General features: G+C 43.9%; 1 protein-coding gene across 3 annotated transcripts in view; it reads left to right on the forward strand.

Annotated features, from left to right (window-relative positions):
* kctd3 (potassium channel tetramerization domain containing 3) overlaps nt 1-23047 on the forward strand; it is a 105627-nt gene that overhangs the window by 34954 nt on the left and 47626 nt on the right. For 2 of the 3 annotated variants that reach the window (XM_038811697.1, XM_038811678.1), the window contains exons 6-9: nt 287-367; nt 6737-6886; nt 8191-8281; nt 21132-21322. In XM_038811697.1, coding sequence (XP_038667625.1) covers nt 287-367; nt 6737-6886; nt 8191-8281; nt 21132-21322 — 513 coding nt within the window. The remainder of the gene's footprint in view (nt 1-286; nt 368-6736; nt 6887-8190; nt 8282-21131; nt 21323-23047) is intronic. The other variant, XM_038811687.1, reaches the window with a different exon arrangement.

Consider the following 23047-nt stretch of genomic DNA (forward strand, 5'->3'; position numbering starts at 1 on the left):
TTTAGGATGTATTACAAAAGAAGAATTAATTTTTGTTCGGATTAAATTGGAACTCCTTCCCTTCCTAGGGTGTTTCTTTTTGAGAAATCGAGGCATTGTTTGTATTTGTGCCATCTGTATTATTATTTGCCAGTGGAGTTCCTTATTTGTAAATGGAAAATAATATTGATTTAAAAAAAATATTCTAGCAATGTATTCCATTAACTTTTAATTAGAAATGGTTGATGCCTGAAAAGGTAAATATTGTATTGAACCATTTGCTTTACCTTCTTTTTAATCTACTTAGTTCGGCGTCTGTTGCTGTGTGAAGAGCTTGAGCGATCATCGTGTGGCAGTGTCCTCTTTCATGGCTATCTGCCACCTCCAGGTACGTTGTTTTTATTTTAAGTTGGGGCTGAATTTTTTCACATGTGGGGCCGTGGCTCTGCTAATATTCTCCATGATGGTATGAAGAGAACGTTAATCTTCTATTCCATTATAACACTTGATGTATCACGACTTCATAAATGTGCAGGTTAATAACATCCATTGCTTTTTCATTTTGTTAATTCTTTGCACTTTATTTGGCTGTTGTCTTTAACTCTATTCTCATGACAGTGCTGCTTTTTTTAGTATCGCCCGTGGCCTAGCCTAGGTTACAGGTTTCTTCACAGCAGTACTGCTCTGCATTGACCAGAATTATGCATTTTGTCACTAAGGATGCATTTATTAACCTGTTGTTGTCCTTATTATTTTAAATCTTCATACCTTAACCCATGTTATGTCATCACTATTGAAAAAGAATTCATATACCAATCTGACTAACAACCTACAATAGAACTGAAGTGTGATTCAAACTCTACTACATTGTCATTGTCTAACATTCAGCAAATAATACTTCATAATGCAGGTTTAGAAATCCGCAAACCAGATTTTAGGGCTGAATTTGGGTCAGGCAAAGTCTCAATATGTAAATTATCATCCTTGTTTTTGAATAAATCTCTCTCTTCCCCCCCCCCCCCCCCCCCCCCCCCCCCCCCCCCCCCCCCCCCCCCCGGCCATGACCTTGTCCCCCTACAAACTTTGAAAATTCTGTGCTTCTCCATTTTTGGCATCTTGGACATCCTTATTGTGATTGCTCTACCAGTGCCAGCCATCCATTCAGCTGCCCTTGCCTTCTCTTTACCCCACCCCACTTCTCTACCTCTCTCTGCTCCTTAAGACCTATCTGAAAATGAAAATCGCTTATTGTCACGAGTAGGCTTCAATGAAGTTACTGTGAAAAGCCCCTAGTCGCCACATTCCGGCGCCTGTCCGGGGAGGCTGGTACGGGAATCCTTGGTCTATTTGACTAATCTCTTCTGATGGCTCCTTTGGTGAATTGTTGTACAATTTGAATTTAGTAACATACTTTGAAATGTTAAAGATGTTATATACATGCAAGCTGCTGTTGCTGACGTGCAACTTTTTTTGTATTTTTTTGACATTTCCCACATTGATCAGAAGTAAACTTGGGGTCAATGAAATCAGATTGCAGTGGTATGAATAACCTGGATTCAGACTTGATTTAATTGTCTAGTTCAAATTCATTTAAATGAGAAAATTTCCAAATGAGTTTGAATTTACCCAGTTCAAATTTAAAAGTGACTAATGTTTAACATTAATGGGCATTTTGTGGTAAAGTGAAGAATACTCTAGATTACAAAACTCTTAATTTTCATCACCAGTAGTATTTATTGCTCCTAGTTATATCCATAGTTCATTCGTAAGATTTCAGGACTTTTTGCCGCTAACACCAGCTGCCGTTTTATCTTTGATGATTTCAGTGTGATGAATTGATCCAACACTCGGGAGTTGAGAATTAAAGTGATTGGCCCTCGGGGCTTGTATTCAAGGGGGGCAGCATGGTGGCACAGTGGTTAGCCCTGCTGCATCACGGTGCCAGGAACCCAGGTTCAATTCCAGCCTTGGGTGACTGGAGTTTGCACGTTCTCCGCATGCCTGCGTGGGTTTCCTCCAGATGCTCCGGTTTCTTGCCACAGTCCAAAGATATGCAGGTTAGGTAGATTGACCATACTAAATTACCCCTTAGGGTTATGGGGTTACAGGGATAGGATGGTGGAGTGGGCCGAGGAAGCGCGCTCTTTGAGTGTCGGTGTAGACTTGATAGGCTGAATGATGGCCTCCTGCACTGTAGGGATTCTATGGATCTGTGAAAATCCATTCGAAAAGTTGCCAATTGTACAAGTGGTGGTTGTTATACCTGTAGATGGCGATGTGATAGAAGATTTCAATGTCAATATAGAACATTCACTGCTAAAACAATGGCTACTAGTTAAAAATGAAATCTGCACAGTTACAGGCTCTGACCACTGAATGTCACTGGAGCATTTATTATTCCAACCGACAATCATGTTGCTGTAGAGAGGTGAAGGGAACAAAAAGAAACATCTGTAGGGAGATTAAATGTTTTAATTTATTTTCCCTCTTGCAACTGTTCTGTCCACCATATTTCCCACACTACTGATTCCCTTCTGTCACTGCATCATATTGTCTGTTTGCAGTGGATCCATTACCACCTTTCTGTGTCTGTCTCGTTAAATTGCCATTTTCTGTAGACCCTGTTCTGACACCAAAATACCATGTCACTTCTCTTTCCCCACATGAAGCCAGTAACATGTGCAGCCGCTCCAAATCAACTGACTCTTGATGCTGTCTAGTTTTGCTACCTCAAATGGAACTCTTGATATTTCCATATCCTGCAACATCTCTCCACATTGCACTCATGGTAGCTTTCTCTTTTTAGCTGCTTGATGACTATTGCTTCCTGCCAACCATCCTCCACCTTCATTTTCATTGTCTCACACCTCTTACAAAGGATGTAGTTTCCATTTTTGCTTCCCCCCCACCCCCAATCGAGTGCTGGCTCATTTTTCTAACTAATCATCCATCTATGACTACCTCCTGATCCCTAATGTTTACCCTGACCTGCTGCCTGCTTTTCAAAGCACAAACTCCTATTGCTATCCTGAGTATTTTTTTTTCCCTTGGCATACAGTTTCCCTTGTCCTCTTCTCTCTGACCATTCTCACTTTCTCTCTCCCTTCCCTATATGCTCCCATCTTTCTCCAATTGTAGCTGAACATGTTTACATGGGCTATTTCCATTATAATTATAGACATGGGAATATATGACAGAAAATCTTGAGTGGAAGTGCAAGGATCAGTTTGTAATATGCTACCAATATATCAGAAAGCTTAATTGGCCCAGATCCTCTGGTCAGCGGCGGAGATCGTGCGCCCGCTGCTGACTGTGATGTAATCTGTGATCCAATTCTCGAAAGTGCATAATGAATAACACCCATGAATTGTAGAACCCTCCATCCATCCCCTCAGTTCAAATTTGACCTTTCCAAACGTCAAGAATTCCAGCAGGTCCCCCCGCTACGGGCCGGTGCAGACTTGATAGGCTAAATAGCTCCTTCTGTAAATTCTATGATTGTAAATGGAATTTTCACCCCTGACACTGAGCTGCTTCCAGTCGCCGACGACATTCATTCCTCATCCCATGATGATGCTCAACACACACCCTGCACCCCCACAATACACATCCTCCCTCCCTCCTGAAATTGCTCAAACCCCTCCCTCACACTCCAACAATGCTCAATCCCCTCCCTTACCCTGAAAACTCTCACCCTCCCTCACCTTGAAAACTATCACCTTCTCTCACCCTCCCTTACCCCGAAAACTCTCACCCTCCCTTACCCTGAAAACTCTCACCCTCCCTCACCATGAAAAATCTCACCCTCCCTCACCATGAACAATCTCACCCTCCTTCACCCTGAAAACTCTTACCCTCCATCCCTCACCCGTTGACAGTGCTCACCCCCTCACCCCTTTACAGTTAGAGGTGTTTCAACAGGTTAAAGTCTCAACAGGTTTATTTGGAATCGGGAGCTTTCGGAGCGTAGCTCCTTCATCAGGTGAGTGAAGACGTAGGTTACACAAACACAGCGTATATAGACAAAGTCAATGACGCAAGTTAATACTTTGAATGCAAGTCTTTGTAGGTAATTAAATCTTTACAGGTCTAGACAGTGCGACTGGAGAGAGGGGTAATCACAGGTTAAAGAAGTGTGAATTGTCTCAAGCCAGGACAGTTAGTAGGATTTCACAAGCCCAGGCGAGATGGTGGGGGATTAAATGAGGTGAGACATGAATCAAAGATCTCGGTTGAGGCTGTACTCATGTGTGTGGAACTTGGCTATCAGTTTCTGCTCGCCGATTCTGCGTTGTTGTGCGTCCTGAAGGCCGACTTGGAGAAGGCTAACGCAAAGATCAGCAGCTGAATGCCCTTGACTGCTGTAATGCTCCCGACTAGAAGGGAACATTCCTACCTGCCAATTGTTGCGCGATGTCCGTTCATCCGTTGTTGCTGTGTCTGCATGGTCTCGCCAATGGGACATCCTTTCCTGCAGCGTATGAGGTAGACAACGTTGGCCGAGTCATACGAGTATGTACCGCATACCTGGTGGGTGGTGTTCTCGCATGTAATGGTGGCATCCATGTTGATGATCTGGCACGTCTTGCAGAGGTTGCCATGGAAGGGTTGTGTGGTGTCGTGGTTGCTGTTTTCCTGAATGTTGGATAGTTTGCTGCAAACAATGGTTTGTTTGAGGTTGCGTGGTTGTTTGAAGGCAAGTAGTGGGGGTGTGGGGATGGCCTTGGCAAGATGTTCGTTTTCATTGATGACGTGTTGAAAGCTCTGAAGAAGATGCTATACTTTCTCTGCTCCGGGAGTATTGGACTCGCATTTAAAGTATCATCTTGCATCATTGGCTTTGTCTCTATATGCTGTGTTTGTGTAACCTACCTCTTCACTGATGAAGGAGCTACTCTCCGAAAGCTCGTGATTTCAAATAAACCTGTTGGTCTTTAACCTGGTGTTGTAAGACTTCTTACTGTTCAATGCCTGCATCTCCACATCAAGGTCCTTCACAGTGCTCACCCTTCCTCATCCCTGACAATGCTGACTATTCTGACATCAGCTAGGCAGGAGTGAGGGATTATGGAGGTTGAGTTGGCGAGCAGGCGGTGGCACTGTTCGGAAGGTTGATGAGAAGAGGGAGAGGGGTTGGTGGGGTGATAAACATTATCAAGGGCGGTGCTGAACAGTGTTGGGATCCAGCTGATTTCTTAAGTTTCTTGGTTCAGCAAGATTTATACCTACTCTGAAAAGAGCGAAGTAAATCTTTGTTGAAAAACAAGATTGCACAAACAGCCCAAACAAAAGAACAATACAGTGCAGGAACAGGCCCTTTGACTCTCCAAGCCTGAACCAATCATGATTCCACCCTGGGCCAAAACCATCAGCATTTCCTAGTGCCGTATCTCTCTATACCCATCCTATCCATGTATTTGTCAAGGTACCTTTTGAACGGCGTTAATGTATCTGGGTCCACCATCTCCCCTGGCAGCGTGTTCCAGGCGCTCACCACCCTCTGTTTAAAAAAAATAAAAACTGCCTTGCACATCTCCTCTAAACTTTGCCCCACGGACCTCAAACCTATGTCCCTTAGTGACTAACCCCTCCACTCTGGGAAAGAGAGCCTGCCCATCCACTGTATCCGTGCCTCATAATCCTGTAGACCTCTATCAGGTCGCCTCTCAATCTCCGTCGTTCTATTGAAAACAGCCCGAGTCTGTTCAGCCTCTCCACACATCTAACACCCTCCAAACCAGGCAGCATCCTGGTAATCCTCCTTCTGCACCCTCTCTAAAGCCTGCACATCCTTCCGGTAATTCTTTGTGATTCTGGCCATTTAGTCCCTCTGTCATTAGCCTTACAGCAATCTTGGCATAGTAAAACCAGCAATTGGAAGTTTAAACTTTCCACATAAGTGCTGTGCATGTGTGTTCATCGGGATTTCCTCAGGGTACCAAGGCGCATCAGCAACTTTAAATTAATTAAGTCTTTGCTCCTCATACTGGAAGGTATGGGCCATTATATTTCTGTTTTTGTGTGGGGGTGTGTGCTTGTAGGATAGTATATTTAGGGCTTGGGAGGAATAATACATAATAAGACACAAGTTCTGAGGAGCACTGACTATTACAATATTGATAAAATAGAGAAAGAAAAGTAAGGATTGGGTGAGAGAGGTTGAAGGTGAAGGACTTATTTGCTCATCAGGTAAAAAGTTTCTTGTCTTCTGTCTAGGTATTCAAGAGAGACGTGGAAAGGTTTCTAGGGGCTTTTCACAGTAACTTCATTTGAAGCCTACTTGTGACAAGCGATTTTCATTTCATTTCAAATGCAAATACTTTGTATATTACTCACTGGTATGCAAGGTTTCAATCTAACACAAACTAAAATCCAGTTAAATCTACAGTCCAAATTGGAGGCAAGGAACAAAAACAAGAAAGAACCTTGACTGCAGAACGTTATGATTCTATAACCAGACATAGACGAGCTCAGTGAATCTATTGAAATGCAAAATTTGGTATCCCAAAGTATAGAAAAAAGGATATAGAAATACTTGTCAGTAGTTTACGTGAAGGCAGCTAGATTTAGATTAACGTGTAACGAGGTACAGTGAAAAGTATTCTGTGTACAATCCAGGCAGGTCATTCCATACATGAAAAACATAGGACATACGATAACTACACAATATAAATATATAGACATGTAGGTATTATGAGAATGTTCACATGCTTCACCTTTTTAAGTGGTTAAAGATTGATGTGTTTAACACTGCTAGCTATTCCCAGTAGAAAAGGAAGTATTGGAGGGTCCGGACCCTCACAGGAGAGTAAAGCTGGACAGAGCACAGCAGAGGGTACAGTTCGTTCAAACCCAACCCCTTCTGTGTCAGCTGGAGTCATCTCGACTGAAGGGTCTGCCAGATTGGGTAAGATGAGACGTGTGTTCCTTTTCCTCTAAAACACACATGCAAATACTTATCCCTTTGTTAGCTAACTGAATTATAGTTAGCTGAATAATTATAGTTGCACCACTCCACCACCTGCTTTTCAATCAAATGTTTCCTTTGAATTGGACCTTGAGCTTATTTGAGCAGAAGCTGCTTCATTAAATTATAAAGAAATATTGGAATGTATCTCACATTGTTAACCATCTGTTTCTTTAATGATTTCTAAAAGAGCAGTAAAAGGCACAGTAAAAGGTCTGTATACTTGCAGACATGGAGGGTAATTTTCTGAGTAAGTAATTATGTACATGCATTTCTCTTCAGTAAAGCATGCACATTATTACAAAAGCAGTATGTCAAAACCCGATTGCAATGAATAGGTGATAGAGAACCTGCTGCCAGAGGATATCCACAGGAATTATGTCCATCATTCTGTGGAATGCATTGCTGGTGCGCGAAGTTCGCTGTTGCTAGCACGCATTCAGGAAATTATCCCAAAGTGCCAAATTATTGATACTTATTCATGCAATATACTCTCACTGTGGATGATTATTGTAGTTGGAATATAAAGGAACCCTGATCAAATAAGAAGATCATACTATTAAATGAGTTGATTAACATGCACTCATGATGCTCACCTCTACAGAGCCACCAGATTACAAATCTGACCTGTCGATCAACCAGTGATGTGCAGGAGTATCAAAGCCTTTTCATGTTTGGAGGATTTTCTTTTGTACTTAACAAGCTTTGAAATTGCCTCTACCCATGAGAGAAGCTGGAAAATGTCCAGATGATTTTCATTCTCTGGGTGAGCTTCGCATTCTATCAGTAGCAAGTCTCCAGTCTCGTGAGCGTTGTACTTATTTTGCACAAAATTCAGGGGTAATATTTTAACACTACTGAAGTGGTATCAGACGAGATATGGGAGAGGTATGGTTTGGAATCTGAATATTATATGCAGCTCTTCAGGATACATAACATTGATTCTGATTCACTGGGCGATTAACTCTGAATTGAAGAGTAGAAATTGAGAACACCAGATGCTTTGATTGTGGAGGGCTGTTCTGTTCCGCTGGCAGCTATCCCATTGTTCATTGTTGGCTAAACAGTCAAAAATTGTTGGTCAAGTTTTCACTATAAATTAATTAACATTTTAGTCATTGATTTCATTACAGGCAGGATTTGGTGATGCGGATGTTTCATGAAATCTAATATGTATATGCACACTTTGAAGTTCAGCTTTGTTTTTTTCAATATTTGTAATTTTCTGACTTTTTTCTTGGCAGGCGCAGCGGTGGACCCCCGGAAAGTTCTAATAGTAGCTGGTCACCACAACTGGATTGTTGTGGCTTACGCACACTTTGCTGTTTGTTACAGGTATCAGAAAGTCATTACAGTTAATGTATCATTCTGTTATGAGGAGTCAACTTTCTAAAAGATGGCAGAGTTTTGCTGTTTATAGGACAGCCTGATAAAGTGCCTTCTCGAGAGAAATTGCAATTGGAATGTTCTGACATTCTATGGAATTTCTGTAAATCTTTTAAAAGTGCCCCCAAAGATCTATGTGTACAACATTAGGCGTCAACCTAAAGAACAAATAGCGGCTTTGGGTAGAAAACACCACAGGTTTACCATGGTGATGCCTGGTATTTTGTTTTGTAATTCTCTCATCGGATGGTTTTGAAATTAGGGCTTGTAATTTTGGGACCAAGTTGAGAATTTAATTCTGAGTGTTGTGTGACTTTGGAATGCTCTGCCTAAGAAGGCGGTGGACGCGGGTCATTGAATATTCTTACTGTGGGGGTAGATAGATTCCTGTTGGGCAAGGTAATCAGGGGTCGATGAGAATGTGAAATTCAAAGCACAAGCAGATCAGCCATGTTCTAATTGAACGGTGGAGAGGTTAAATGGCCTACTCCTGCTCACATTTCTTATGTGATTATGCATAATACGCGAAAGGCGAAATGTAATTATAAGTTGTTGTATGAGAAAATGCAAAGAAAGACATGAGAAATGAAATACTTAAAACGTTGCAGATTAGAAAATATAATAGAAGTATTAAAATTTTAACAGACTGTAGATAGCAAACGGTTTCCATTAGTTGAGTCTAGAATGAACGTCTGTAAATATAAAAGCGTCAGAACAAAGGGCAAGAGTAAATGCTTCACCCACTGCTGAGGTTCAATTCGCATCCAATGTTGGTGGTTGGGACAGAACACATGTCAGCATTCAAGATTAGTTTGAGTAGGTGGATAAAGGAAAAGGAATTGAAGGAATACAAGAACAGAATGGACACATGAGGCTAGGAAAGAGATGCACAGATTGATTTTTAAAGATCACTTGAAGTAGATATATCATGTGAAAGGGGGGACAGCTTGATATTTCAGCAGAAACTTTGTGCCCGTTGTATCTTTCCCAGGATTTTGTATTTTTCTTTCTTCGTACTGTTGATCACTCACAGTGGGGGATTTGGGAGATTGCCTACCACACCATTTCGACATAAATGGGTCAGCCCAGAGTTGTGATGGCACATGCTCAGAGCACAAATGGAACTCAGCCCCTCGGATTTGCGTGAATAGTCTCATAGATTATCATGATTTTCAAATACAGGCTTTGTAGATGTATCACCGAAACAGCAAAGAAATGCAGCTCACCCCATCATACAGGGCTTCTCATATTGCCAGACATCATCATCTTCGGCAATCACTCATTAAGAGTATGATTGTCAGGCTGATCACATGGAATGTGCGGGGCCTGAATGGGCCGGTCAAGAGGGCTCGCATGTTCTTGCACCTAAAGGGGTTAAAGGCAGATTTATACATGCTACAGGAGATGCACCTAAAACTTGCGGACCAAACAAGATTGAGAAAAGGGTGGGTGGGCCAGGTGTTCCATTCCGGGCTGGATTCAAAGACCAGAGGTGTAGCAATCCTGGTTGGCAGGGAATATCGTGGCTGACAAAGGGGGGCAGATACATAATGGTTAGCGGGAAACTGCAGGGGACTCGGGTGATGCTAGTGAAGGTTTATGCCCCGAACTGGGACGACGTGGAATTTATATGAGACACGTTGGGTAAAATTCCAGACGTAAACTCACACAAGCTGATTATGGGGGGTGACTTTAACACAGTTATAGACCCTGTACTGGACCAGTCAAACCCCAGGTCGGGAAAGCGACCTGCGGCAGCCAAAGAACTGAGGGAATTCATGGAACAGGTGGGGGGTGTAGACCTGTGGAGAATCGCCCGACCTAGGGCGAAAGAGTTTTCTTTCTTTTCCAATGCCCACAAAGTCTACTCCCTGTATAGATTTCTTTGCGATGAGCAGGCCGTTGATCCCTAGGGTGGTGGGGACAGAATACTCGGCCATTGCAGTCTCTGATCATGCTCCACACTGGGTTGATTTGCATCTTGGGGAGGAGAGAGGTCAGCCCCCACTATGGAGGCTAGATGTGGGGCTGCTGGCAGATGACTAGGTTTGTGGGCGGATAAGGAAGAACATCAAGAATTACCTGGAAACTAACGATACGGGGGTGGTAGCGGCATCCACGGTGTGGGAGGCCCTGAAGTCAGTTAGCAGAGGGGAGTTGATCTCTATCAGGTCCCATAGGGAGAAGAGAGAAAGGGCGGAGGGCGAAAGGCTAGTCGGGGAGATACTCCGAGTAGACAGGAGACCCCCGAGACGGGGCTACTGAAAGAGCGCCGGAGGCTGCAGGCGGAATTCGACCTGCTGACCACTAGGAAGGCGGTAACACAGCTGAGGAAGGCCAAAGGGGCTGTCTACGAATACAGGGAGAAAGCGAGTAGAATGCTGGCGCACCAACTTCGCAAGAGGGAGGCGGTCAGGGAAATTGGGGAAGTAAGGGATAAGGAGGGCAACACGGTCATAGACCCAGAGGGGGTGAACAAAGTCTTTAGGGCATTTTATGGTAAATTGTATGAGTCAGCGCCCCCGTCGGGGAGGGGATGAAGCAATTCATGGACCAACTCAGGTTCCCAAGGGTGGAAGAGGATCTGGTGGAGGGTCTGGGGGCCCCGATAGAGCTGGAGAAGATGGTAAAGGGTTTAGGGAACATGCAGTCGGGCAAAGCCCCAGGGCCAGATGACGACCCTGTAGACTTCTGCAAGAAATTTTCGGAACTGCAGTGCCCACTCCTACTAAGGACATTCAATGAGGCCAAAGAGAGAGGGACCCACCCCCAACAATGTCACAGGCTTCGATTTCACTCATCCTCAAGCGAGAGAAAGATCTGCTACAGTGTGGATCCTACAAACCGATATCGCTCCTGAACGTAGACGCCAAACTGCTGGCCAAGATCTTAGCTGCTAGGATTGAAGACTGTGTCCCTGGGGTGATAGGGGAGGATCAGACAGGCTTCGTCAAGGGCAGGCAATTGAACTCCAATGTACAGAGGCTCCTAAACATCATCATGATGCCCTCAGAGGGAGGGGAGGCAAAAGTGGTGGTGGCAATGGACGCGGAGACTGGGTTTGACTGGGTGGAATGGGAGTACCTGTGGGGAGCGCTAAGAAGGTTCAGATTCGGTGAGGGGTTCATAGGTTGGGTCCAGCTACTCTACCAGGCCCCCCGTGGCAAGTGTGGGCACGAACAGAGTGAGGTCGGAATACTTTAGGCTCCACCGGGGGTCGAGGCAGGAGTGCCTCCTCTTCCCGTTACTATTCGCCCTTGCGATAGAGCCGCTGGTTATAGCGCTGCGGACATCAGAGAACTGGCGGGCGTTGGTTCGGGAAGGGGGGGAGGAGCAACGGGTCTGTCTTTATGCGGATAATATGCTCCTGTACATTTCGGACCCACGAAAGGGGATGGGGGAGGTCATGCAGATTCTGAGGGACTTTGGCAATTTCTCGGGGTACAAACTAAACTGGGTGGGCTGGCGCTGCCGAACATTTGCAGCTACTATTGGGCGGCTAACGTAGCCATGATTAGGAAATGGGTATTGGGGAAGGGTTGACATGGGAGCGGTTAGAGGCAGCCTCAGGTAAAGGTACCAGCCTTGGGGAACTTGTAACGGCACCTCTGCTGTTCTCGCCGGCCCGCTACTCCTCTAGTCCGGTGGTGGTGGCGGTATTAAAGATCTGGGGTCAGTGGAGAAGGCACAGGGGGGTGGAGGGAGCCTCAGTCTGGACCCCGATACGTAATAATCACAGATTTGTCCCGGGCAAGATAGACGGAGGGTTTCAAAGCTGGCATAGGGCAGGCATTAAAAGGATGGGGGAACTGTTCATAGACGGGACCTTTCCCAGCCTGAAAATAAAGTTTGCCTTGAGAGGGTCCATGGCGGGGTTCTCTCAGAGGTGGCAGCTGTTCCTCGACTTTTTAGGAGAGCAGGAAAGGTCAGCAGCATCCTGGGGGGGGGGGGGGAATCATAATGTTGTATTGTTCTTTTCTTTGTGTATACGTTTAACATTAATTTGGTCTATTAATTGATGCGTTGGTTATGCAAAAATTTTGTTTTTGACAAATTTGAATAAAAATAATTTTAAAAAAAAAAGGAGTATGATTGTCCACATAAGAAGCTCCATGTCACTGGTCATGGGTTATACGGGTCCTTGTGAGTCTTATGAACCGGATCCTGTGCATCTCCAAACGCATACTTGGCAGGTATTTCCGGGTGGTGGGATTGGTTCTTGGATCGCTGGTAGTCCTTACTCAGGCTCCTTTTCCAGACCACCTTGCCATTGTGTGTTCACAAAGATTGTGTTCCTTCAACAGGATGTTCCTCCAAGTAGGTCTCATCTGAACAAGGGTATCCCTGGCATTGATGTCTATGTTGCATTCTTGAGATAAGCCATCAAAGTGTCTTTGAAGCACTTCCTTTGGCCTTCCTCTTGTTCTGGAGCCTTTCTTGAGCTGGGTGGAGAAGAATTGCCTTGGCCGTCAGGACTGTGCATCCATAGTATGTGACCGGCACAGTGGAGTTAGAGTCAGATGACCATGGCCTCGATGCTTGTGTTCTTAGAGCCTTCCAGGATGCTGATATTTAGCACTTTTCTTCCCAGCTAATGCGGATATTCCATTTCAGACAGCATTGATGGTACCTACCCAGGCCTTGAGCTGGCGCCTTGTACGTGGTCCAGGTGTCTGAGCCATATAGAAGAGTTGGGAGGACACCTGTATTATATGAGGATCTTGGTTTCAGCATGGATGTCGCGGTCATCGAAGACCCTCGTGCATAGGCACCTAAAGGCGATGCTTGCATATTGGATACAATGTTGGATCTCTGCATTAATGTCAGCCATGGATGAGAGTTGGCTCCCCATGTCGGGGAAATGCTCCACGTTTGGGAGGGTTGCTTCGCTGATCTGATGGAGGAAGAGACCACATCTTGCCCTGAGAAGGTTTGGTAAAAGACTTGATTCTTCTTGAAGTTGAGGCAGATTCTTTGGTGTGCTTCTGAGAAGGCATCAAGCATCCTTGGAGATTCTTTTCTGAGAGAGCGGAGATGGCATTGTTATCTGCTTACTGAAGTTCCGAGAGTGATGTCAGTGTTCTTTTCTTCTTGGATTTCAACCAAATAAGTTTGAAAAGTTTTCCATCCATCATGTAGACTACACTGGGAAGTTTATTCATGACAATGTGAAGGATGGTGACGATGAAGATGAAGAAAAGGGTGGGATGATGACACATCCCTGCTTGACTCAGTCTTGACCTCAAAAGGTTTCTGGCTTATTTACATTGATGAGGACTGTTGCCGACATCTTGTTGTGGAAGAATCGGGGGATGTTGATGAATTTCTCTGGAGACGCAGCCTTTGACAGGGTCTTCCCAGTTTGACTGAGTGAAAAGCCTTAGTCAGATCGATGAAGGCCATGTAGAGTGGTTGATGTTGCTTCTGGCATATCTCTTGAAGTTGTCAGTCAGAGAAAATCAGTTCCATTGTTCCACAGTTTGGTTGGATACCTCACTGGCTTTCCGGAAAGATTTCTTGCTGGCGCATGAGGATTTGGATGATATTATCTCCCTGACGACATTCTGCAGTATTCTGATTCTGCAGTAGTTCCCACAATCTGCTTAGCCTCCATTCTTGAAGATGGTGGCGATGCTGACATCCCTGAGGTCGGCAGGGATTTTTCTGTCCCAGATTTTCAGGAACAACTGATGGAGATGAGAGGTGACCTCTCCTCCAAGTCTTCATGTGTTTAATGGCAGCTTCCACTTCATCCATGCTTGCTGGGAGTCCAAGATAATCTTTGATGGGAATTGGGAGTTTTCCCCAAACACGTCCATCAGGGTTTGGGAGTTCTTTGAAGTGTTCTCTCAATCGAAGGCTGATGTTTTCTCTGTCTCTTAAATGGGTTCAATCAATCCTTAGTCCACACCAGTTTGAGCCGTAAGATGCTGGGTCTATATGTTGCACTGGGTGACACTGAAAAGCCCCAGGTGTCATCCTTGTTGGAGAGGAGTTGCGGCTCCTTGTCTTTTTTAGTCCAGCATTGGTTCTTGATTTCCCTACTTCTTCTTTGTACCTTTGTCTTTGCTGCTTGATGAGTTCTCCTCTTTGCCTTGCTGGTGATATTATATTGCCAGGCGCAGAGAGCTTTCCTCCACTTGTCGATATGGTTTTCAATGGTGTGGTAGTTGTCCAACCAGTCTTTGTGTTCCCTGATCTTGTTTTCGATGGTTTCTTCACAGCTTTAGATGATCGCTGCCTTATCCTCCTTTCCATTAGAATGAGCATTTTGGAGAAGACACTGTTGGACATTTGCTAGCTTGCTTGGCTCATGAAGCCGTTCAGTTTTGATCTTTTTTCTGAGTGAGTTGTGTCTTCATCTTTCCACTGCTTCTGGTGGAGTTTCATGGATATAGAGGAGTGGATAACCGGTGATCTGCCCAGCAGTTGTCTGCAATGGTCATAGCTTTGGTGATGAGGACATCCTTTTGGTCTCTGGGCCGGACAATTAGGTAGTCGATTGTGTATCAGTGGTTAAATCCTGAATGTCTCCAGGAAGCCTTGACTTCTCTTTTTGGCAGAACAGTGTGTTAGTGAAGACAAATTGATGTCCTGCGCATTGGGTGAGCAGGAGAACTCTGTTGGAGTTGCAATTCCCCATTTCTTCCTTTCCAATGGTTTCTTTCCAGAGTTGGGAGTCCTTTCCAACCCTGGTGTTTAACTCCCCAAGGAGGATGATCATCAGAATTTTGGAATGTATGGTGACCACGGTGGAGTAGAAGCCTTCTTTGGACTCCTCGTTGGCATCATGTGTTGTGGATTCGGCACTCACAACTGTTGCCTTTGGTTCTTGGCAAGCTGTCGACAGAGAGTCATAGGCGGTTGTTGATGCCCACAGGGAGATCTGAGGGTCAGTTGACAAGCTTATCCTTGACGGCGAATCGAATTCCAAGCACCTTGGGCTGATCCGCAGGTTTTCCTCTCCAGAACCACCGCCTCCTTCTTCATCTGCCCTTCACCTACTCTTTGAAGTTACTGCCCTGTGAGAGACACAATGTTGAAGTGCCTGAGTTCACGGGCAACACGGGCAGTTTCTGTTCCCGTCAATTGTTTTGCTCAATGTCAATGAGGGTTTGTACATTTCAGGTTGTGAAATTGAGTTTAACTTTGATTTTCTGACTGGCGGTAGATGAGCCTTCTGGATGGGGTTTTCAACCAGGTTGGAGACAGAACAGACTACTTTAGGATATCTTTTCAAGCCCTTTCCCCATGCAGGATGAGCTGAATGGATCCTGAAGAGGCCTGCTCTGTCATGAAGAAACCTTCCAAAACGTTCCCTTGTTCCTAATCCAAGAGCAAAACAGAACCACCACCGCCTTCCTTCAGCTGCCTTTCACCTGCTCTTGACGTTGTTGCACTGTGAGAGACACTTCAGCCACTGTCGCAGCCATTGATATTGTACGAGTATCTTCCACCTGATCCGCCATTGAGGACTTGTTTTGGATTGCACTTTTGTCTGGTTCCTCCCGCCAGGCATTACCATCAGGAGTTTAAGATTCCAGACTGCATAGCTCTTGGGATCAATGGAACACTTAGAACATAGAACATAGAACAGTACAGCACAGAACAGGCCCTTCGGCCCTCGATGTTGTGCCGAGCAATGATCACCCTACTTAAACCCACGTAACCCGTATACCCGTAACCCAACAATCCCCCCATTAACCTTACACTACGGGCAATTTAGCATGGCCAATCCACCTAACCCGCACATCTTTGGACTGTGGGAGGAAACCGGAGCACCCGGAGGAAACCCACGCACACACGGGGAGGACGTGCAGACTCCACACAGACAGTGACCCAGCCGGGAATCGAACCTGGGACCCTGGAGCTGTGAAGCATTGATGCTAACCACCATGCTACCGTGAGGCCCCTTGAAGAGAAGACAAACTTGAGCCCCTCCATTATGCCAAGGTGGCAATCCATGGAACATTGCCAGGCATTGTTGCTATTCATGCATTATTACTATTCAACCTTGGGATCCGACTAACGGGAATGTTAGCAGACATCCCCACCAGCTCCTGCATAGTCATTTTTGTTCTCGACTCTTGAAGGAGGGCACTGATACCAGCAATCCCTGGATGAAGGGAACAGAGGAATTGGATGATGGGGGTGGGTAGCCCATGAGCATCTTGTAGCCCAGATGCCGGTAATGTGGGGGGGGCGTGTGCACTCTCACTTTCCGATGGGGAGGGGGGGGGGGTGCACTCTCACTTTGCGATTGGGAGTTCTTAGTCCTTTTCATCTCAACTAATTCTCGTTCTTCTTGTAACCTTCTTGAGACTGCCCATTCATGCTTTGGCAAATAACCTCAGCAGAGAACTTCCAGCATCTCAGCAGTCTCAAATCTATACATTCCTTTGCGTTTCTCCCATATGCCTCTTCCAGTTCTGTGCGCACTTTTTATCTCCTCCAACCATGGCACCAAACTAGCCTCAGATTATGACTAATTGTCTTGGCTGACACATTAAGATGCATGTAAAATTTGCTAACATTGTGGAAACGCAATGTAGGCATCAAGAAACTTGTATGAGAGAAAGAAGAATCCATTTGGATAATCATATTTACATGATGCTCTTGTGCACTTGAATGGTGTTTGTGTTATGGAATGACAAAACTGAAGGAAACAATCCAGAAGTAAAATATTGGAAACCAAAAATGATCAGAATACCCAGCAGGTTGGGCAGCATCTGTGGAGAGAAAAACAATTGTTAGCATTTCAGGTCATCTGAAACATTCACTCTTATTTCTCTCTCCATAGATGCTGCCTGACCTGCTGAGTATTTTCAGCATATTCTGTTCTTAATGCCGGAAGCAATCTGCACTCCGACGCACTGTCACTTGGAAATCCTCACGTTCAATTGTGGTCTTTGGATATTTAAAGGAGTTCCATTTATGTTTTCCTTCCTGTTTGAATTTAAAGTAATTTCTTTCTCCCAATATATAAAGGATATAGCTAAGGAATTGGCAGTCAGTAGTCACATGTGGCCCATGCAGCACTAGAATAAATAGACTTTCATTTTTGAAGACAAAAGGTTGCATAAATGAAATAATTCTCATAAAGCACCTGGGGAAAATCGAGCCAAGCATTGATAAACGGATCAAAATAATAGTGTAGGTAACCAGACATGCTGTAAATTATGCATCTTCTTACAGTGGTTTTTAAATCTGTTCACTATCGTTTGACAGTTCACTGGCAACTCTAACATATGCAAGTGATGAATTTAAGAAGTTTCCAGGGTGTGATATTTCTTTTGTGACATGCTTTGAAGGTTAAAATATGTGGGTAGGAATACAAGTTCTTTTTCATCAGTAGGGCAAATGGAAAATCAGGCAGATTCTCTCAAGTTATTTTATGCAGCTTGGCTGTCACTGAAGACTTTCACTGCTAGTGGACAAGAACTCCGTCAAGGCTATAAATATTATGAAAAATAGAAGGATTACCCTGGAAATGCATGGGTGTTTTCTTTCAATTTAAAATTGGGTTGCAACAGAAATATTTCCTGTCTTAAAAAAATTACTCCCCAAAGTTGAACTGCTTTGTGATTATGTTGAAGATAATTTTTTATGATTTGCTGTATTGTTTTTATTGTAGCTTTGGTTTAATATTTTTGACTTTTGTTGCATTCTTGACTTTTATATCTTTCCACATTTAGCATTGAAGCTTAAACCCATTTGAAGTAATTCTACTATCAGATAGCATTTTTTGGCAATTCATCTTGCCCTCGGGAGCTAGAGAACAAGGGTTAAAATGCAGTTGTATAAGTTAAGGCAGAATAGTCCAATGTGTGTCCAGCAACCAGAAGAAAATCATCATTTCCATTACATTTTATAATGTGATGATTCATCAGTAGGTGCAATTGAGGGAAATTTAACCACCTAAAATATTTTTTAATAATCTTGATTGCCACAAGTAGGCTTACATTAACACTGCAATGAAGTTACTGTGAAAAGCCCCTAGTCGCCACACTCTGGCGCCTGTTCGATACACAGAAGGAGAATTTAGAATATGCAATTCACCTAACAGCATGTGTTTCAGGACTTGTGGGAGGAAACCGCAGCACCCGGAGGAAACCTACGCAGACACGGGGAGAAGGTGCAGACTCTGCACAGACAGTGACCCAAGCCGGGAATCGAACCTGGGACCTTGGCGCTGTGAAGCCACAGTGCTAACCACTGTGCTACCATGATGCTTTAAAGTCTTAAAAAATCAAAATCAAGACTTCAATTAGCCTCTGGCTTGAATGGAGATGAGATGGTGACCAACGTTTTTCAAGGAGGCAAGCTGACATTTAAAAACTGATTCTGCTTCCCAGGCCTTCAGTTTTCCTCCTTGGCTACTGAATCGCCAGTTCCCCTTTCCTTTGTGCTCACCCCAGGCCTCTGAATTTACAATACCCTCCTTTGGCCTCGGCAACAAAGATGTTTGGAAGGAACATTTTGATGATCACTACAGAATGGATGGGAAAAGTAGAGCCACAGCGAAAGGTACAGTGGGACTGGCTCAAGTTGGAAAGATCTACTGTGAAATGGAATAAGTTGGGAATGGAGCTAGTGTAGGATAGCATAACTTGAAACCTGAGAGGACCGCAAGAAGTCTAACCCGTCACAAAGAAGTAGTCTTGAGTTGGATGTATGTGACCTATTAATTGGTTTTGAAACCATATTGATAATGACGGTGAAAGTTCAGGACCTTGTGGGAGGTTCAAAGGATGCCTTGTTATCTCAATAATTCAGGATTTGGAAATTTTCTTGTCAGCTGGTGCTTGTTGTGTAGGGCTATGCAAGCAAGACACAAAACCTGGATGGCTAATCGGAGCCAAAGCTTGAAATGTGTAATTGTTGAGTTTATGCGACCTAGAAATCCTTGCTTTTGAACCAATGGGTGTGTCACATGCATGCTTACTCACAAGGAAAGTCTGAACAATCAAAAGAACTACTTCTAATATCACTGGCGAAAATGTGATTGACCTGTGAGGGTGGTAGAAATATAGTGGTGGCATTCATTGAATCATAGAATTTACAGTGCAGAAGGAGGCCATCCAGCCCATCGAGTCTGCAACAGCTCTTGGAAAGAGCACCCTACCCAAGGTCAACACCTCCACCCTATTCCCATAACCCAGTAACCCCACCCAACACTAAAGGCAATTTTGGACACTAAGGGCAATTTATCATGGCCAATCCACCTAACTTGCACATCTTTGGACTGTGGGAGGAAATCGGTGCACCCGGAGGAAACCCACGCACACAGGGGGAGGACGCGCAGACTCCGCACAGACAGTGACCCAAGCCGGAATCGAACCTGGGACCCTGGAGCTGTGAAGCAATTGTGCTATCCACAATGCTACCGTGCTGCCCATTGGAATGAACATTTTTAACATCACCAGGTGTTGTGAGGAACTGAGCTTGCTGTGGCACTGCCACCTTTGGCACGACGAAAATGAAAATCTGAGGATGTAGAGATGGAAACCTGATAGCTTTTACAACTTGTTCAAACCAAAAATCTAGAAGAACTGTTCAGGGGAGATGGAGCATTCATGTGATAACCTGAAGTAAATTGGAATTTGAACAAAACCTTGGTTTAAATAGCTTTGTAACAGAAAAAGGGGGGGGGGGGGGCGAACTATAGACAGATCCAGAGGGCAGCAAACTGTACATAGGGTCAGTTAAACAAAGGACACAATAAACCTCTCTGAAGTAAGTTAGCGCGGGCAAGAAAAATGTAATGTGTATATATATATACAACTGTTTATAAATGTGAGAAGCGCCAATAAAAAGATTTTAAAAAAAGCTTTGTGCACCAAAGTACGAGTTGAAATAGTTAATTAATATTACTCTCTCTGCACAATGCTATGGATTTATGGTATAATTCATTTCCTTGTACAAAACTAGTGGAAGAGGTGATTATAGCATCAGGTGATAAAAGCCTCGGGTTAGCAGATTTCAAATAGTAGCCTTAAAAGAGCCAATTGTGGAAAACGGCACTTTATCAGGGAATAGTGACTGCTGACCAGTGTATTAGAATTTGTTAACATCTGAATTTCTAGAAACTGGCAAAGGCTATTAAATAAATATTCAATCCTCAGTTTCTCCAGATAGGAACTCATCTAAGCTAACTTATTCTTGATTTTTTTCTTTAAAGTACTAGTTTATTTTCTGTCTAGCTCCTAGTTTTCTAATTTTTAACATCTATGCTCTGGTATTTGAACGTACACGATATTTTGTATCAACTTTATCAATTCCCTTGGTAATCTTTAAAACTGAAGTTAGAACGTCACCTGTTCCGAAGAAAATGAGCACAACTTCCTTAGATTTTATAATTATCTTTATTGTCACAAGTAGGCATACATTAATACTGCAATGAAGTTACTAGTCTGGCGCCTGTTCGGGTATACAGGAAGAATTCAGAATGTCTAATACACCTAACAGCACATTTTTCGGGACTTGGAGGAAACCAGAGCACCTGGAGGAAACCCACGCAGACGCAGGAAGAACATGCAGACTCCACGCGGACAGTGACCCAAGCCGGGAATCGAACCTGGGGCCCTGGTGCTGTGAAGCAACAGTGCTACCCACTGTGCTCCATGCCGCCGTTCATAATTACCTTTCATAATTTACTCCTGTATCCTTTAAAGGATAGTAGTCTATCTACTAAGGTAATCTGATACAAATTGTGAGAAAATGTCCTGGTTTCTAAAGCATTGTATGCATTGTGTTGATGAGGATTTCTTAATGAGTATGGTTTCTTGTTCATTTCTAGAATTAAAGAGTCCTCTGGATGGCAGCAGGTTTTCACAAGTCCTTACTTGGACTGGACAATAGAGCGAGTCGCAGTTAATGCTAAAGTTGTTGGAGGACCTTTGGGTGATAAAGATAAGATGGTAGCTGTGGCATCTGAGAGTAGTATAATCCTGTGGAGCATTCAGGATGGAGGCAGTGGCAATGAAATAGGTATGTACTGGGCGTTTGTGGAATAAAACAATTCAAACCCGTCTAACATGGGGATGAGACTGTTTAAACATGATTTAAGGGGCAGCACGGTGGCATATTGGTGAGCACTACAGTTTCCAGGTCCCAGGTTTGATCCTGACCTGGGTCACTGTCCGTGTGGAGTTTACGCATTCTCCCTGTGTTTGTGTGGGTTTCGCCCCCGCAACCCAAAGATGTGCAGGATAGGTGGATTGGCCACGCTAAATTGCCCCTTAATTGGAAAAAATGAATTGGGTACTCTAAATTTTAAAAAAAACATGATTCAGAACTCTCAGAATTGAGTGAATTTGAAAATTACTGTGGTTGAGATAAATAATCCAATGGCCCAATTTTATCGTTGACTCAATGTGAATAATTGGCTGAGGAAAGTTCAATATTAATAACTGGAACTGTTTCTGAATCAGACTAGCGATTCTACCTGTGCCCTTACTGCACCACCACTGAAACCGTATTCATATTTTTATTGTTTCAAGGTTTGCTTTTTTTTCCTGCCTTGCACTTCCAATTCAAAACTATGTCTTGGATTCTATTTTGGGAAAAGTTTGCACTGTTATCTGCTCCTGCCCGAGGGACATGAAGAGATAGAAAGAGATGCAGACTACTAATCCCCTTGAGGTTATTCTGCAAATCAATTAGATTATGACTACACTGTCCTGCAATTACATTTATTTACCATTCCTCTATATCTCTTGATACTCTTGCCCAATAAAAATGTATCGATCTCGCGCCTGAAAATGTCAAATGGACCAGCGTTTATAGCCATTTGGGGAACAATACTCCAGATTTTCACCACGCTTTGTGTGGAAATATTGCGCCATAAATCACTCTTAAATGGCCCAATTCTAATTTTAAGATTGTTTTCTTGTGGAATGTCATATCAGAGGAAATAGTTTTGTTTGTACACTCTGGGATCATTATCATTTTAAAGACCTCAAACCTTCTAAACTCAAAATACAAGTCATGCCTGTACAAGTTATACAATTTAAATCCACACCAATCTCAAATGCACCATGTTCTCTGGGTATTAATTTAAAAATCACCCTTGTATTCGGATACATCTCTGCTCACATTCCATTTTGCTTCGGCAACCTTCCAATCCTACATCCCAGTTTGCATTTTCTGCTCCTCTAATCCCCAGTCTACTCTTGTGTACTTATCCTCCACCCCACAGACAGCCCCGGAAAAGTAAGTGGTGAGGGGGATGCAAAGAAGCTGTAGCGGGAAATAAGCAAGTTTGTTTCTTTTTGGTTGAAAAAATAACAGTGCAACAGTGCAATATTGTTTTGAATAATGAGAAACTGGGAAATGTTTGCTTTCAGTTCTTGGACATGAATTACAAAACTGAACAGGCAGATACGGCAAGCAGTTAGGAAGACAAATAAACTTTGGTTAACCGGATTGGAATAGAAGATAAAAGAAGTCTTGCTCCAATTATATAGGCCATTGGTGAGGTCATCACGGGGCAGCAGGGTAGCATGGTGGTTAGCATAAATGCTTCACAGCTCCAGGGTCCCAGGTTCGATTCCCGGCTGGGTCACTGTCTGTGTGGAGTCTGCACGTCCTCCCCCTGTGTGCGTGGGTTTCCTCCGGGTGCTCCGGTTTCCTCCCACAGTCCAAAGATGTGCGGGTTAGGTGGATTGGCCATGCTAAATTGCCCGTAGTGTCCTAATAAAAGTAAGGTTAAGG

The sequence above is a fragment of the Scyliorhinus canicula genome, chromosome 1 (genome assembly GCF_902713615.1).
Source record: "Scyliorhinus canicula chromosome 1, sScyCan1.1, whole genome shotgun sequence".
NCBI classification, from domain to species: Eukaryota; Metazoa; Chordata; class Chondrichthyes; order Carcharhiniformes; family Scyliorhinidae; genus Scyliorhinus; species Scyliorhinus canicula.